General features: G+C 40.5%; 1 protein-coding gene across 1 annotated transcript in view; it reads left to right on the plus strand.

Annotated features, from left to right (window-relative positions):
* COLGALT2 (collagen beta(1-O)galactosyltransferase 2) overlaps positions 1-17,893 on the plus strand; it is a 230,533-nt gene extending 212,640 nt beyond the window's left edge. Inside the window, exons 10-12 of the mRNA XM_078659220.1 lie at positions 5,529-5,656; positions 11,618-11,824; positions 16,981-17,893. Coding sequence (XP_078515346.1) covers positions 5,529-5,656; positions 11,618-11,824; positions 16,981-17,260 — 615 coding nt within the window. The 3' untranslated portion in view covers positions 17,261-17,893. The remainder of the gene's footprint in view (positions 1-5,528; positions 5,657-11,617; positions 11,825-16,980) is intronic.
* Positions 17,894-18,688: the final 795 nt, after the last annotated feature.

Consider the following 18,688-nt stretch of genomic DNA (forward strand, 5'->3'; position numbering starts at 1 on the left):
ATCAGTAGTAGGTAACTTAAATTTCGATTGTAATTTGTCAAAAAGAATAAAAGCATTATCACAAAATATATCTTTAAGAAAGAAAATGCCCGATTTAATCCATGGATTCCAGAAATGTATATTTCTATTCAGTTTAATAATAGCACTATGCCATATTGATAAATCCACTGTAGAACTTAAAGGAGAAGCAACATTTAAATCTAAGTCATTGAATATTAATCTTGAAGATTTGATTATGGACGAATGGTGTACAACAGTAGCTTTATGAGACATTGTAAGCAAGGATGGTAATGTAAAAGGATCAACAAGTGATTTTTCTATATCAAACCAAATAGGAGGTTTAACTACAGGGGAAGCAGTAAACCATAAGGAGCTTTGTTTCAAGATGAATGCTTTATGATAAAGAAAAAAATCAGGAAGGCCAAATCCTGCATGACATTTAGGTATTTTTAATTTTTTGTAAGCAATTCGAGGAGGTTTGCTGTTCCAGAGAAATTTGGATAACAATTTATCAATTTCTTTATAGAACGTCAGTGGAAATTGAGTGGGAATCATAGCAAGGGAGTAAAAAATTTTAGGAGCAATATTCATTTTTATAGATTCCATTCTCCCCCACCAAGTAAGGTGAAGGGAAGACCATCTAGCAGTTTTATTTTTAACGTAATCAAATATAAAATTACTATTTAATTTTAACGTTGAAGGTAAGGATGATGAAAATAAAATACCCAGGTATTTCAGTTTATTTTGTTGCCAAATAATATCATTCACAGGTAACATATCAGAGGTACACATAATATTTAGAGGGAAAAATTCTGTTTTACTAACATTAAGTTTGTATCCCGAGACTACATAATATTTGGCAATAATGTCTAATAATACCGGGACAGAGGAAATTGGATTACTAATAAACAATAACACATCATCCGCATAGGCTAAAGTTTTGATAGTAACATTTTTAATTGTAATACCTTGAATATCATCACAATTACGTGTATAATTAAGAAAAAGGTTCAATTCCCAACAAAAATAAAAGTGGTGAAAGGGAACAACCCTGTCTTGTTCATCTAAATAGGGTTAATTGAGTGGAAATCTGGCCATTGATAAATAAAGGCGCAGTGGGAGCATAATATAAGGCAGAAATCATACGAATAAAAGAGGGACCAAAATTAAAGTATATTAAAGCTCTAAATAAAAATTGCCAATGAATTTTATCAAAGGCTTTTTCTGCGTCTAAAGCCATAACTCCTGCGGGGACAAGAAGGGTAGAACTTTGTTCAATAACATGCAGCAGTGTTCTTGTGTTATTAGCGGAGTATCTATATTTCATTAATCCTGATTGATCAGGATGGATAATAGAATGAAGTATAGGAGCTAATCTGGAGGCAAGAATTTTAGCATATAATTTACAGTCTTGATTTATTAAGGATATGGGACGATAATTAGAAACTAGGGTAGGATCTTTATCAGGCTTGGGGAGTACAATAATTAAAGCATCAGCAAAAGAGCCTGAAATGGTTCCAGAGGAGCCAAAATATGAAAAAAGTTGAAATAAGTAAGGTAAAAGATGAGGTTGGAATTCTTTATAAAATTCGGCAGGGATACCATCAGGACCAGGAGATTTAATGGCTTTCAGAATTTCCTCATTAGTAATGGGCATATCTAATCCAAGTCTGTCTGAAGGAGAAACTTGGGGTAAATCACAATTATTTAAAAAGGCATCAATTAATGAACTGTCACAAAGATCTGGTTTGTTATATAGGTTTGAATAAAAATCTAGAAATTCTCTAACAATATCATTGTGGGATAATGCAATCTTGCCTTGAGGACTACGAATAGAGGTAATCTGTGTTTTATCTCTTTTAATGCGTAAGTAATTAGCAAGGAGTTTCCCCGACCTGTTGGAATTGTACCCGAATTTAGCATTTGATTTAGCAAGTTGAACCTCAGCTCTTTTACTGAGGATAGAATTAAATTCATATCGGAGTTTTTGTAGTTTAATTTTGTATTGAGGATTATTGGATGAAATAAATAGTCGCTCAAATTTTGCTATTTGTTTCTCTAGGTTTTTAATATTAGTGTTGAACAGTTTATTCTCATGAGCCATAATAGAGATTGTAGTTCCTCTAGTATAAGCTTTAAATGCGTCCCATCTATTAACTATAGAAGTAGAATTTTCTGGATTGAACAAAAAATAATCCTGAATAGCTTGTAACAATTTAGGTTTATTTCGTTCATTGATGGCAATACCAGTATTCATAAGCCATCTGGTTTGTTTAGTGAAAGTGGAGGAAATATTTAGAACAAAGGAAATTAAAGCGTGATCTGATATATCAATATTACCAATGACCGGAGTGGTTGCAGCTTGGATAAGAGATGGGGAGATTAGAAAATAGTCAATCCTAGAATGGGAATTATGGGGGTTGGAAAAAAAGGTAAAACACTTTTCAGTAGGGAAATGCAGCCGCCAAATATCAGCTAATTTGTTAGTTTGAATAAAGGATTTAAAGGCATGAAACACTTTAGGGGGACGAAATCTAGTTGTAGAAAGCCTATCCAACGGTGGGTCAGCAATAACATTAAAATCACCCCCAACAATCATTGGAACATTTCCTAACTTTAAAACTTCAGTAGTGATAGTAGACCAAAAAGTGGGATCATCTGCCGTAGGGCCATAAATATTAAGTAAAAATAAAGTAGAGTCGTGAATTTTTATTTTAGCTATCATATACCTACCCTCAGAATCTGATATTTTATTTGAAACTTGACAATGTAACCTTTTCGCAAAGAAAATAGCAACCCCATTTTTCTTTCCATTAGAAGGAGAAGATAAAATAGTGTCAACCAACTTTTTATTCATATACTGTAATATCTTATCATCAATATGAGTCTCCTGAACAAAACAAATATCAGCTTTACAACTACCTAAGTAATCCAAAGTTTTTGTACTTTTGACTGGGTGTCGCAAACCTTTAACATTAAGAGAAATAACTTTAATATTGTGAACAGTAGCCATTATGAATGAGAAAAAAGGAGAAAAAGAAAAAGATATAGAAACAAGAAGAAAAGCATAATTGAAATACAGAGTAGAATAGTAACTCTATAGTTAAGAACAGAATAGGGGAAAAAGAAAATAGGGAAAGAAAAACAAACAAGATACATAAATAGAAACATAGAAACCCACACACGTTCTACAAGCATGGCCAGAACCGCTGAAGCCCGCAAATATAAAATTAATCAAATATGTGTCATTTAACTGCCGACTAGAAGGAGTCAAGTGTTAGGGTCATGAGTATCCATTGCAGGTGGAACTTGCTGATCAAGAAAGTGCCTCAATTCCTCAGGACGTTGAAAGGACTTGGAGAAGTTATCTTTCCAGATGCGCATTGTAGAAGGATCAAAAAGTCCATATTTAAAACCAAGGCTTCTGAGCTGTGGACGAAAAGCAGAAAACTCTTTACGTATAGCAACCATTTCCTTTGCAAAGTCCTGGTGAATAAAAATGTTATTACCATTCACCATTAGTGAGGGAATTTCTCTTGCAGCTTTCCTTATCATGACCAGATGGTGATGACGCAGTACTTTAAATTTCATTTGCCTTGGTTTAGTATGTCGAGGGTTACGATGAGAAGGGATTCTATGGGCTTTATCCACTTCAAATTTTTCTGGAAACTTGATATTCAGAAGACCAGGAAGCAGAGATTCCAGATATAAATGACAATTAGAACCCTCAACTTCATCAGGCAAATTAAAAATGCGAAGGTTGTACTGTCTATTCCTATTTTCCATATCCAAAAGGTGAGCATGCATAGGAAGTATTTTAGCTACTAAAGGTGTGAAAGTGTCCACTTTGTTTTTATTATCTTGTATTTTAATGGAATTGTCAGAAATTTTCATTGACAAAGAAGCCATATCTTTACGCACGCTTTTAACTTCTGAGGCAATAGTGTCAGTATTAATACGTAAAGCTTGAATTTCTTCCAAAATTAATGAAAGAGAAGGTTCAGATGATTCCACCGCCTTAGACTTAACTGAAGGAGGAGAGACTTGCGGCCTCCTTTTGTTGTTGACTGGATTTTTGTTATCCATTTTGAGGTAAAAAATTCCACAAATAGTTGTTAATAAAACACAAATGCGAAAAATAACCCAAAAATGTAGAATAAATGGCCTAATAGATGAGAAGAGCAGTGAAAAACTCTTCAAAACTAATGGTGCAGCAGCTATATTGAACTGTGGGCGTGGCTAGGCCCAAGCCAGGCCCTTTCCTGAACAGCACTCCTCCCCCTGAGCACACAGAGCAGGCAATACCTGTGAGAGAGGCTGGGAGCAGGAACCAGGAGGCAGGAAAGAAGGCTTCCGCTGATAGAATTCGCCCACAAAACGCCACAAAGATAAAGAATCACTTCAGGAATCAAGCGCTCTCCTTTGCGCTCTAATTTTGACACAAACTTCGTCGTTTATGATGAAAACGGGCCGATGCATTTACGGAGCAACAGCAGGAGCGGCCATCTTGTTTGACGCGCTCGCGCGTCTCTCTGCATTTTCCTCTTTCTATGTGTGTTGCAAATTTAAGCACACATATAGAGAGGAAATAACGAGGAGAAAAAATAATTTTCTCCTAGTTACACATCCTCTGGGTGGGTCTAGTGATTTTACACAATGCCAGGTTAACAAACCTTTGTAAATCTGGGATTGCGTGAAATCCATGCATGGGAACGCCCATGGTCCACCCATGGAACGCCTCCCAGAATGAAATGTAATGCAATGCAGCAGAAGCTGTTGCTTTACGTGGCATTTTTATTTAGAAAGCCATGCAAGGCGGTGCAAATCTCCCCTTGTGTTTCTTAGTAAATATTACTAGCATCTTGCATCATGGATGCATCACAAAAGAAGTGCAACCATGGTGCAAAATGTTAGTAAATCTGGACCTGACTCTATAGCCAGAATGTTGAGTTTATCCGTTTGGCCTCTTGCTCTCCCCTCCAGTGTGCTTTCACCTTCCCACGTAGTGGAGACCTAGAAAATACCTTTATTTTCTTTCTTTCACATTGAACTCCTTTAAGCATTTATACATTTCCTCTGGTGTTGTAATTATTTTTGTAATTTTATCAGTTTTAATGCACGTTGTACTCTTACCCTGAGTTAAAAAAAATGAAAACAACTGACTGCTCTGTATTCCTGCAGATTGGATTTTTTTTTTAATAGAAAATGCAATATTTGTGTGGAATTTAGACACCATCAATTCCTTATGAATGGATTCACTTTTCTTTACTTAATGGGCGCACATTCCAAGTATTAGTACAACATTGGAGGACTCATTTTATTATATCGAAATTAATTTAGTAAGCTGATTTGGCAAACAAATACAAAATAAAGGGGACATTACTGCTAAAACATATTTAAGCGCTCCGGTAGCCCTGCTTCATTCAGAAATGACAATTAAAGTTATTTGTATGAGTGCGATTGGTGCAATATTTTCAATGTCTGTGTTTTGAGCATCAGCCGAAAATTAAGATTAATGTTCGTTCCAGATGGTGGACAGAAACCTTGAGCAGGTCCTAGTCATCGAAGACGACGTCCGCTTTGAGAACCACTTCAAGAGAAAGCTCATGAAAGTGATGAGTGACATTGAAGAGACGCAGCTGGAGTGGGACTTGATGTAAGTTGACAGAATTGCTCCAACTGAGCGGTGTATAACATAGATCCAGTTGGTCCAGATCTGTTCCAGATTTTCAGGATGGCCACAGGATCCATAAATGAGTTTAATTTAGAGTCACTGCATGTGCATTTATCTTATAGGATACCCTCTTGTGGTCTCCTGGATCTAGCTTGGCCATCCCTTTCTCAGCAGACCTTGTGTCTGCTGCTCAGATTTCCATTGTTTGTGCCGCTCCTTTCAGGAGCTATCAGCAGCTATCAGCATCCTGCGGTGCTGAAACCCCCCATGTCACTATATAACCCCAAACTTCCACATTGGTTAATGGCATTGACGTGTTGATGTGATGAAACACAAATGACTGGTGTGCAGATGACATCACGACTCCAGCATAGCATTACTTAGCTATATCACAGTTAGCCATTATCTATTTTTAATATTACGTGTAAAACTAAGACATGTTGTGTCACATTTCTGTATTTGGCCAATAATATACTTTCTTGTCTTGGAATTTGCTTTTTTAACATTTACATTATTATTACAATGGTTTAAAAGAATAAGACCTTTCCCTGATTTTAAGTTAAAATATGTTCTTAAACCACAGAGCTCTCAGGACTAACATCAATGCACATAAAATGTATTTTAGATCAATGAGGCCTGTGAGATGATAAGGTTCCCTACAAGGAGGAGGTCCAATCATGTTATTTAAAAATCTTTACGAAATCCTTGGAAATGTGACACAAATTCTAAAAAAATGGCAATATTTGCCAGTTGAAGTAGCTTTTCAGGCTCAATTCATTCCCAGTGTGCTGCCAGCAACATCAAACATTACAAATGGCCATATCAATGCCATAATCTGTTTAGTGTATGGTTTATATAGTTTATAGTGCACTCCACTTAGATACATCACACAGCCCGCAGTGAAAGGATGTGCCAAATATTTAGCACAATTATTGTGTACATGGGTACACCCACTCGTGTTTTCTAGTGTTTCACAGGTTCTCTGCTGGTATACCATGGCAAATACTGAGGAAATGTAGACCGCAACCACTGACCGTTAGCTATATATAGTTCAAAGTTTGCTGCACTATTTGTATTGTGCAGAACATAATGTGTGTCTGTAAAGTACACGTTCACAAATGGGCCTCTTGACACTGATTAGCAGATGTTTATTTTCACCCAACTCAATGGTACTCATTTTATCGACCTCAGAAGGATGAAAGGATGCGTGGACCCACAGGGATTTGCACGTGACCAGGAGGTCAAACACAGGCCGCTACAGTGGACACATCAGTCCAGGATTCACGGCCTTCCACTATGGAACATGTTTAATGCCTGTGCATGGTACACAAACTGCGTGGCTTGCAACCATACTTGTACCACTCAGATAATCTAAGGCATGTTCACAACCCTAGGTTCTGGTAATGTATAGCCATTGGCAATGGACTGTGGTCCATATTTTACTACACATTGCCAAGATGTGATACAGAGTGTAGAACTCACTGAGATATTGGATGTAGCGTGTAGTCTTCAGCTGCAAGTTGGCTTCTGTGGTATTACACAACAGCTAGGTAAGTACACTGAATATACGGAAGAAGGACACACAGATACGCTTAACAAAGCCCACATCCTTAAGCTGCTGGCAGTGTGCCGTAAACGTGTTTGCTCCTCACTACCTTAATGTGGAGCCCTCACTGCAAAGAAACTAAGTTGCACATTGCACTGTTTATGGCATGTAGACCTGCACTATGTAGTAAACACAGATTGTAAAAACATAGTCCATGTTTGGCAGTGTTCCTTACATTTATGTGTACTAAACAGTGCCTACTTATGGAGTACTTGGTAGTAGGACATTATATATACACCATGCACGTGCATGCATTGTATAGGCGACACACTTGCCTGTGCCACTTTTCGTCGTCCATTTTGTTCACAGTCAAAGCTTTCCTAAATTTAACACAGTAAGACCCCCTAAAACGTAAATGCTTCTTACTACAAAGGAAACATATCGAAATAACGAATGAAGGGAGCATAAGCTACAGCATGGGCCTTTCTGAAATGCAGAGTGATAGCCTTCGAAACGAGAGAGAGAGAGAGCGAGAGAGAGAGCGAGAGAGAGAGAGAGCGAGAGAGAGAGAGAGAGAGAGAGAGAGGGGGAGAGACAGACACACTGACTGCAGTGGATGAGAATGATTCTCAATCCTATTATATATTCGAGGACATCTGGGATGAGTATGTGGCGCATTCACCAGAGCTTTCTGTGAGCACATCACCTTTCGATGATCTGAATAGATGGAAGGTCATATGGGAAGCAGGTGAGGTTTTAGTCTAAGAACCAACTTCAGAAACCATTTTTTTGCTACAAAAATATATTGAAAATGTCAGAATCTCAACTGCTGTTTCTTCCAAAGTTAAAACATGTATTTAGAGTTTCTGAAGGAGCTATCCATCCGATAGGCCTGTGGCCCCAAAAACAGAAATTAAGAAACCTACTCCATGATACTCTGTTTGCGGGAGGGTATACGGAGCCAGTTTGAGGCCTTGTAATGACAGCAAGAAAAATGGTCTAATACACATGGGGCAAAAAAGCAGTAAGAAGTGGGTTTCCATATCTACCTGAACAACCCAGAGGAAAAGCAGAATCTCGGTATGGGACACAAAAGATTATCTCCAACACAGGTATTAAAACATCCAGGTGTGTAGCACAGCATCCAGGTAACCATTGGCCTAATTTTAGCAAAGTGAAAATGTTTACTGTTGTCAAAAATAATGTTGCTAAAGAACTACTGGCAGTTCCGCTCACAGCCAGAAATGATATGGGACTCTTAGAATTAGGCCACAATCCAGTGCTTAATTTGTGCAGCTCAGTCCGCACTGGCACCTATTAGACGAGACTGGGTTTTCTTTAGGTTTCTCTCATCGGTGGCCGACCGCACTTCCGATTAAACATTTTGTGGGTTTGCTGGCTGTCTATCCCTCATGGTGTGTTATGTGCTGCATGGGTGACTCTCTAGTGGTGGTGTTGTGACGCAGTGAGTGACCCACCTGCACGTCTAGTCCCATGACTCTGCAGTACCAGTAAATGGGTATCAATCATCCTGCATTTCTGTGGACAGTCCATTACTGCGCCTTGGTCGGTATCCTGGTGCTTCATTAAGAGGCTGGGATGGTTGAGGCCAAAATAGCATAAGCGACTTGGCAGTGCGTGTAGAAGACTGGTGGTAACCTTAACTTTTTATGTCCATCAGCAGACCAACATTTGTCACTAGCTCTTCTATAACCCGTTAGTTGCCCCAGCAGCACACACAAGGCAGCTAACCCAGCTCCCCCCCCCAAGTTAACCCCTTTGGCACGGCCCGATCCCACACTGGCAATAGACTTTCTTGGAATTGAGATTAAAATACAGTGGGGATGTGTGCAGTGTAGCAGGGCTGCTGCCTGCCATTGTAGCCTGTACCCCTTTTGGTACCTTCCTACTTGACCATCCTTGTTTATGATAAAAACATCATCATTCTAGTAGGTCTCCATATTTAATTTTCGTTGTGCTATTTTTCATCGTTGTTGTATTTAGTTTGATATTTTTGCTATCTTCGCATAATGTCGTCAGCAATGTCTCTCATATATTTATTTGGCTTTAATATGCTATCTATATTTTTACGTTACAACCTAATTGGAATAAGAGTGAATTCCACTCTGGTTGCAGGTCCCCAAAATATGTAGAACAGAGGGGTATATTATCAAGGAATGGAGTTAAAATTATCGGCGCTTTAGCGGCAGGAAACTGTCGCTAAAACTGCGATAATGGGCTTGATAATATGCTGTAGAGAATTCCAATAGAAGCCCATGTTAACAACAGAACATGGGCTTCTATTAGAATTCTCAAAGGCATATTATCAAGCCCATTATCGTCGCTTTAGAGACAGTTTCCTGCCGCTAAAGCAGCGATAATTTTAACACCGTTCCTTGATAATATGCCCCAGAATTTTGCTATTTGGTGATAGAGGTAAAAATGGCGCTACTAGCTCAACTGAAAAGTGGGGAAACGTTCTATCCAGCAGCTGAGGTTTCAATGGGTTTTTCAGTGGCACAATGTAGAGCTTTACATAAACAGGTGCCAACCAAAGTAAAAGTCTCTTCAAAACGCGTCCCGAGCCACTGCCTTGTTTGAAAATACACAGAATGTTCTTGTATGCACTACTCACCACTAAACACGTATATCATGGGTTCAGGCATTACCCTGCCTGAAAACATTAATTTGGAATGATTTACAGCATTTCGATACCACCCTAAAGAGCTTTCCTGTTGGTTCAGTAAATAGCTACTCCATCTGAATTGGATGCAAAGGGGTGCTGGTTGAAGTTTCGAAGACGAGTTTTGTGTTTTGGTGGCTTCGATAAGGCCCAGAAAGTGTCCTGTCCAGTCAGGACACTGTAGCAGCATCTCATGCATTTGGGTTGAAAGTGAAAGGATTATGAGGGGTATTTTTGAATGCTACATATACAGGGCTCGACTGGCTGTAGCTGGCAGCGGGCGTTTCCCCGGGAGACTGGAATGGTGGGAGCTGGTTTTGCAGCAGTGGAAGGCTGAGTTTGTTACTGTTGGCGAGTTTTTTCAATGGTACTGTAGTATAGTCTCCCAGTAACAAAAGCAGCAGTACTTCACACTTACACCCCCCTGCCCTCCATGGGGGGAGGCTGTTCTGGCGAAATTGCCAGGGCTACTTTGGGTTCCCAGTCAGGCCCTGTACATATCCAGACCAGTCATGGTGGTAGGCAGGGGGTCTGGTCTCTTGTTCTGAGTTATAAATGGCTGTTGATGGATGGTCCTTTCACTTTTTCGGAATGTAAAAGAGAATGGGAACTGTACTGTGAACTTGCCGGTTTGGAAACCTCAGACTTGGCTCAGGGAATTGAAAACTTTATTGATGGAGCTGATATGTGACAGACGCCTGCATCAGATCTTGTTGGATGACTTGAAATTCCCAATGACTTTGAGGGGGCCTGGGAGTACCAGACTTTGAAATACACTTCTTGTCGGCCCAGCTCCAATGGTTGGCCTGATGGCTAGCGGGTCAGAAAATGGCGGAACTGTGGGAAATAGGTGCTCCACACTGTAAGGGGGTGTGGAGTGCACTGCTGCTGGGGGTGAAGCAGAGACTACCATGGCGGCTTGCCCTGCTTACCAGTGCAGTGCGTAGTTCGAGGGTTGCTGTTACAAAGACTCAGCGGCATAGGCTGTTTGCACCCACACTCCTTCTGGTGGAACTGCCCACCTCTAAAGGGGGGAATTCATGGAGAGGCGTCTAAGAGAATGGAAGAAAGAAAATAAAAGTAAACTTACCTGTTTGCCGCCGCCTCTGGCGGCCGCTCCATTGCGCTCTTCCTGCTTCTGCACTGCGCCCAATTATGATGCTGCAGGAAAGCAGCATCAGGATTGGCCTGAGTGCTATGACTTCACGCTCCCAGGCAGACTTGGAACCTGTGCCTGCTTTCTCCAGCCCCAGCAACCCAGCTGGGGCTAGAGAAAGCTTCACTGCGCATGAGATGTTTGGCCGGCCTGAAATGGCCGGCCAAACACCTCATGCTTAGTGAAGGGACAAGGGGTGTACCAACACTCCCCCACCACAGTATCATCCCCCTGGACCCGCCCCCAAGACTCGTCAGAGTCCTGGGGGCGGGTCCAGGGGGATTAAAATAAAACGGCAATAAAACAGGTAAAAAATAGTTTTATTATCGTTTTACTTGTGGGTCGTGCCAGGGGGGCGGTGCTCCTCTCCCCTAATGAAGGGGCGCCGATGGTAGAATTCTAAAACTGACTACACTAGAATCTTTCACTTGTACTAGATTTGCTCCATATACCATTTGTCCCAATTGCATAAGTGTTTGATTTATATTAATAATACAGAAGCTTGTGCATTGCTGCTTGTTTGTATTAGCTGTTCCTCACGTGAACTATTTCCAACAGATATATTGGTAGAAAACGGATGCAGGTACAGCGCCCAGAAAAGGCGGTTCCAAATGTGATGAATCTTGTTGAAGCAGATTACTCCTACTGGACCCTGGGGTATGCCATCTCTCTGCATGGGGCTAAGAAGCTCCTTGCTGCAGATGCGCTGAATAAGATGTTGCCCGTGGATGAGTTCCTTCCAGTAATGTACAACAAGCACCCAGTGTAAGTAAACGTCGTCTTTGTGGTTGAAATGCCAAGTGTTTCTAAAGCTTCTCACAGACTCAATTGGGTTTGACTGGCTAGAACTGCATGACAGCTCAGGTTTGATAGGGGTGCTCGATGACGCGAACAGGGGAATTGTATTAAGCTGTTCTGTTATATGTTCCCTGTTTGCATTATGTTGTGTACACTTAAGAAAAGGAATGCCGTACTGACAATTGGTGTCACAGGCATTCATGGAAAGGTCATAATATTGTGGTAGAAATATTGCCCTACAAAAAAACAACAAAAAAAAAACACATTCACAATATTGTATGCCACTATATAGTCCAATATCTACTTACCTTAACAATCTAGTGGAAGTTGATATTGTAGATTAAATATTTTTGCTGATTGATACTTTGATACAGATGATAACACCATATTCATACCCATACCAACAGCTCATACGAAAGCTGGCAATTGCACTCCTGTCCCTTTATTGCTGATAAGGGTGTACTTTTAATACTAAGATGATATAGTGTTGGATTGTTCAAAGATTTCATATTCAGTGACTGTCAGTTCTCTGAGTGGATGGGATAATGCAAAGAAATGTTCATAAACTGTTATTGCCTTTTTGAAAGTGACTCAACCGCTCAGCACTACTTTTTTTTAGTCTTATCCCAATTCTAACTTTTCTTTCCTCAATAAAGATTGACCTATAGGATAGGAGAGAACGTTAAAGTATTCATCACTGTCGACATCCAGACTATCTCCATCCTTGTGGGGGTTTTGCTGTCACTTGGAGAACAGGACACTCAAGTGACAGATCCTATGATGACGCTATCCTCCAAACCTTACTAAGAGGAGATTTTATACATCACAGATTGTGAACGTGTCGTTGAGGTTCTCCGTGATGCATTTTCTGAGACTTTCGTATTGTGACCATTGTGGTTCATTCTTTCCCCTCTGTAATTTAGAATAATCTCCTTGACGTGCTGCAGCACTGACTCTGCATTCTTCCCAAAAAGCCTTGACACATCAAATGGTATGTCATTCACAGAAAATCTGGAAATTCACATCCAAGCATGTCGCTGGGTAACCAAACTGATGCCTATAGCAGGAGCTATGCAGCCTGTAATATCCAGTACAGCAGGCAAGATGTACTTGGCCGCATCCAGGACATTCTGCACCATCTGTGCAAACAAAAAACGTTACTCGCCATATCCCACATGGCATATACATAGTGACCCAAAAGGCACACAGTGCTGAAAAGGCAAAGGGCAAATGAAGTTGAGATGAAGTGAAAGAAATGCATTCTGTATGACCTTGCTCGCCGAAGCCTGAACCACAAACTTTGGAGAGAGAGCCGTTGTGTTACAAAGGATGGGTTTTCAGGAATGGTCCTGTGCTGATAGGTGGCTCAGCGGCGTATCAGACCAAGACTTGGACAAAGTTGCAGCCAAGCAGTCATTCAATGAATCGGTGAATGGAAATAAGGGTTTAGAAGAAAGTCTGGTTGTAAGATTTCGAACAATGAGTTGGCTTTAGTGTCCACAGTAGGCAGCTACCAAAGGATGCAGTCTTCTCTGTAGGGGACCCAAAGGGGTCGTTTAGGTCAGTTCAGGTTAGGTGTCAAGGCCACTAGTGCTTTGTTTAAATGAAGGTCATCCTCTGCGTGATGAGGTGGGGAGGCTGAACTACCTCTTCACCATTGTGCTGATTCTGGGTATCGATTCAAAGCCCTCACCAGTTCAAGAGTGAGAGCCAAAATGGCCTCCTGTATCCTATAGAACCAACACCAGCACAAGCCTCCCATAGCCACAGACTGAGCCTTAATTATTATACATTGAGATATAGGTGGTTAGCGTGCCAAAGTCAGTTGTGGAGCCAACGTCAGAACCAGTGCAGAATCAGGAGCGCACCGATAGAGCCGGGTGCTGCATCGAATCAAAAATCACCACTGGGCCCTGTGCTAAAGGAGTTGAAGTGTGATGTAGTGCTAGCAGTGGGATGGGAGGAGTGGAGTACAGACAGGGTCAAATGGTCATGGAAGACCTGTTGGAGAAAGCCAGCACCGCTCTACACAACTGCAGCATGGCTACCCTGAAGACATCAATCTGCTGCGACATCAACTTGGGCCACATTCATGTTAGGACCAATAGTGGGTCTGAAGCCCAAAAAATCAGGTGAAGTCCACTCTATGGCGTTGCAGTTGTGTGACCTCTGTTTGGAGAAGGAGTGGCTGGAAGGGGACTTGTGCTTCTACTATTACTTATTTTGATCATGATATAGACTTACCCGATAATGGAGAAACGGGACTAGGACTTCGACCTTAAATGGGACTGGCTTCTGTGTTTGTGGTCCATGACAAAGCTTTTCCTTGCACTCCCCGAGGGCTTCAGGTGCATCTGGGCAGTGGCGGCTCCTCCGCTAAGGCTGAGGAGCATCGCCCCACTGCCTTGAAGCAGTAAAAGAAAGAAAAAAATAAAATAATGTTATTATCATTTTAATTTATCCTCCTGCTGTGGCAGCTTTGAGTAACGGGGGGGGGCTGCAGGGGAGGAGTGGTGGCACCCTCCTAAGTGCACAATGGCTGTTTGACTGGCCGTCTCAGGGCGCCCAAACAGTCATTCCCTGCATTACAGCCTGCATGGAGAACATGCCCAGACCCCCAGTCCCTGGCTTAACACCAAACCACATCGCTAAGACCAATCACAACGCTGCATTGCAGCGTTGTGATTGGTCAGGGGAGCCTGGGTGCTTACCAATCACAAAGCTGCATTGCAGCATTGTGATATGTCAGGCAAGCTTGGCTGCCGGCTTCCTGTTTCATTCCCAACATGAGGAGAAATGACAGCGGTAAGGTGAGTTTTTTTCTTTCAAAAAAATATTTCCTTACCCACCACCCCACTCCATGCTGGCCGCTACTGCATCTGGGAGCATTCATCACTTGAATTTGAATCATGCTTGCGCAGGCATACGATGTGGATCTGTGACTGACATTTGCATGTCTTGAACGTGTTATCTTCAGAGGATATATTTCCTTAGCACACTTTTTTTGTTCTGGATTTTGAAATCAGCAACTACCAAAAAGTTGGCAGCAGAGATCCGGATCTGCACCATAGGGTGCAGAAAGAGAGGAACTGACGTGAACGTGCAGGGGTGGCGCTGCATTATCACGTCCAGAGGCGGTGTGGAGTCGTCACAAAGTCTGATGGCACCAACTGTCGGCATGCAGTACCTGCTGTACTTTCTCCAGACTCAGTTTTTTGCATTGTAGTATACAAAACATAAGGAATATGCAGATAAAAGTATCCTTTAGTGGAGTCTTTAAACAATCGGAGGGAATCACAAGCTACTTCTTCAAGTTGGGGCATTATTAGGGATTATGTGAAATTTGCTTCCTTTGGTTTCACGAATTATGAAACATTTCTGAAAAATTACTAGCATGAAAGGTGCCTTCTTGTAAATTTTTGTCAGGACTCATTTTGCTCTAAAATTAAATAGCACGAAAAACACAATTGCCACAATCCACAGTCGCTCCCATTCCTGTAGTTCCCATGCTATAATTTTGCTGCAGAAGGTGGCATTATTATGCAATGTGGTGTAGTGACATAACTTAGGGAATTTACCCTAACAACTTAATTTGAAATTCCTAAAATTAAGCAAATTACTCCAGTGTAATTTAAATTTGGCTTAATGCGCAAACCAAATCAAATGTAGCCCTACTGATCCACTCTTCGTTTAGAAAGTAGCAGCCAGTTGCATGACCAGTTCTTGGCGATGCAGATTCCTTTATACTAATAAAGGTGAAATATAGTTTACCCATTTGTTTAAAAATATGTATGCAAATCATGGAACAATCTCTTGTGTAAGTGCTGAGATAAGGATGCCTACAGATGTGCCCCAGTATTAGAGAGAGGGCTGCAAAGCAAGTTCAGTTGACAACACCGCACACCGGTACATAAAGAGCAGAGCAAATAGGGGTTTGCACTTGTGTGCATGAGATACATTTTATAAACTATGCCCCCTGTGTCTAGGAAGAGGGATGTACAAGATTGTGTATACAACATACATCCAGGAAGGCCAGAACCAGGGCAGATTTCCATCATCTAAATAGTTGATTCCCATCTAGATTCAGTGGGTGTAAATGTATGTCCTGTGCATATACTAAAAACCAGTGGTGGCTCTGACCTTTATCGAAGCTCCCTAGGATTAGAAACACAATGGAAGCAGTGTCCCCGGGCCACACTTACGACACAGTGGCAAAACAACCTGGTAACATTCAGTTTCTCAATTTACTGCTACAAGCAACCAGTAATCTGATATTGATTTATATGTACATGTGATGTAAATGTGAATACATTACTCAAATTGTAATCTAATCACAATTAATCATCATACTTTTTAGCTGGGGCTACTGTTTATCACTAATGCTGCAATTTTCTCGTGTACCATTCTGTTAACATGCCCCTGCAAAGAAACTTGGAACAAGATGCTCAACAAATATACAATACAATAATTAATAATAGCTAATAAGATTTTTGTATGATGCTTGGAGACTTAGGACTCATTTGGCCTTTGAAAGCATTGAGCTACAACTATGAGTACCATTTTTCGGAATATTTTTTATCTTTCTCCGTTTTTATAAGTTAATATGTTAACCTCAGGATTTTAATTTTTGAATACTACCAAATTGTAAGGTTAAAATTTAGACGCGATTATACTTGCATATGTATAGCGCATGTTACATAATTTTATTCATAGGGCTTTATCCCGAAATAAACTATTTGGATGACAATATGATAAGCAATTCCTGGATCTTCAGTTTCAGAAGTAATACCAAATACCTTACATTGAGGATTGTCTCTCCTGTTTTGATTTGAACTCTTTCCTTTTTTTGTTTAAATGTGTTTTTATTGATTTCCAATTTTGCATTATATCACTACACTTCAGGCAATATTATTACAATACATTTGTAATGTGATACCAGTATTTCACCTTTATCAGTTTTCTAGTAAAGCACATCTAGATTAGACCTCAATAAATCATAAACGTAACTGGTATTTTCTCTTAGTACACATTTTCCAGCCTAAGGGATAGAGAATTAGGCTGTTTGTAACACACCATTAATATAACCAAATGTTGATTTGAACTCTTTCCTTTAATAATTTCAGAAAAAAGTACATGGAATACTTTGAGCCGAGGGACCTGAAGGCCTTTTCCACTGAGCCACTGCTAATCTACCCAACACATTACACTGGAGAAGAGGGGTACATAAGCGACACAGAAACTTCCACCATCTGGGACAACGAGACTGTTGCCACCGACTGGGACCGCGCCTTCTCTTGGAAAACGCAACAGCAGGGGCAAATAAACACTGACGCCCAAAACACGGATGCCTTGGCACCCCAGGCGTCCATGGACGCGTCTGCCCCCTCTAGGGATGAATTATGACAGCCACCCTAATAATGGCATTCTTCTTTACCCCAAGCACTCTTTCCAAATTGGAAACTGTAACGTCTTCTTTGTCCATCATTCCAAGAAAATAGGTCTTAACCTGGTGCAAAATGAAGTTCGTCTAGTTCAAGAAAAAAATCTGATTCGGGCAAATACATTTATTGCATCTGATGTGAAAGACCTACCATCTAGAGTTGTTAAAAAATTTGGAAACCTTTATGACATAGTTCGACAAAAAAATAGTGCATTGAGTGTACAGGCCCAGAAAAACAGTGTATGTCTATTTTCTAAAAAGCTGTGTTTATAGTACTATATTTATAATGAAAATTGTAATATATATATATATGTGGTTATGAGACTATAGATACTTTGTTATTTGAGTGCAGTTTATTTCTGCTGCTGTGTAATAAGATTGCTGTCAATATCTTTGACAAGGTGCTAATAAAAAATATGTGAAGTGTGATAAATAAGGTATGTATCGCAGTGCGATTGAGAACTGTTTGTAGATTACAGTAAACAAGTCAAGTTCAAGCCCATGAATATGATGTCATTTAATGTGTTCCCATTCATTGGCCTGTGTGTATTTTTACAATTGTTGATAGAAAGTAAAGCCTAGACTGAGGGACAAGATCACTGCGTGGTACATTTTCAATTCTTGAGTGTTTGAAAATTCTTTTAGAAATTCCACCACACTTGAAGACTTCTCGTTTCATATGGGAGCAACTTCTGCAAGGAAATCTCACCTGAAAAGACACCGGCTTCCCCGAGTGCAACATATGGATGCTGGGTTAGTGACTGAAAACATATGCTGACCGTGCTTATGGTGTGTTCCGGCTTTTGTCCTGGATAGCGGAAAGAGAAATTTTACTAGAAAGCAGTCTGAAGGCTTGGTTCTTGAATATGGTTGACCAACGTTAGTCCCCAAAGGAATCATCAAAGTCTGGGAATATGCATATATGATAACCTAAGCTTAAAAGTTGTACTGTCATTGCTGCCATACATTTGTAAATACAGCTGAAGCTGATTTGAGGCCACAAATGAGGACTCTGATTTGATAATGATGACCAGGCACCTCGACTCTTAAACATTTCAATGTTTGCAATGAATTGGTATATGGTAATCTGTGTCTTGGAGTTCTAAGGATTCTGTTCTCCCCCCATTAGCAGCTGAAAAACTACCTGCATGAGTGAGAATATGGAATGAACTTTTTTCTCAGGAAGATTTGAGTTCATGAAGGTCTAGGGTAGGACTCCATTCCCCGATCTTTTTTTCCTGATTCGAAAAAATCTTGAGTAGAAGCATGTGTGCCTAGGTTTTATGACTGGTCTGATAGCTCTTTATAATGATTTCAGTGTTCAGTAGGCACAGATGTTTGTGCTGAATCTTAGGCAGTGTCTTGGTAGGCCGGGTTACAAATTCCAGCAT

This window comes from Lissotriton helveticus, chromosome 1_1 (assembly GCF_964261635.1).
Source record: "Lissotriton helveticus chromosome 1_1, aLisHel1.1, whole genome shotgun sequence".
NCBI lineage: Eukaryota > Metazoa > Chordata > Amphibia > Caudata > Salamandridae > Lissotriton > Lissotriton helveticus.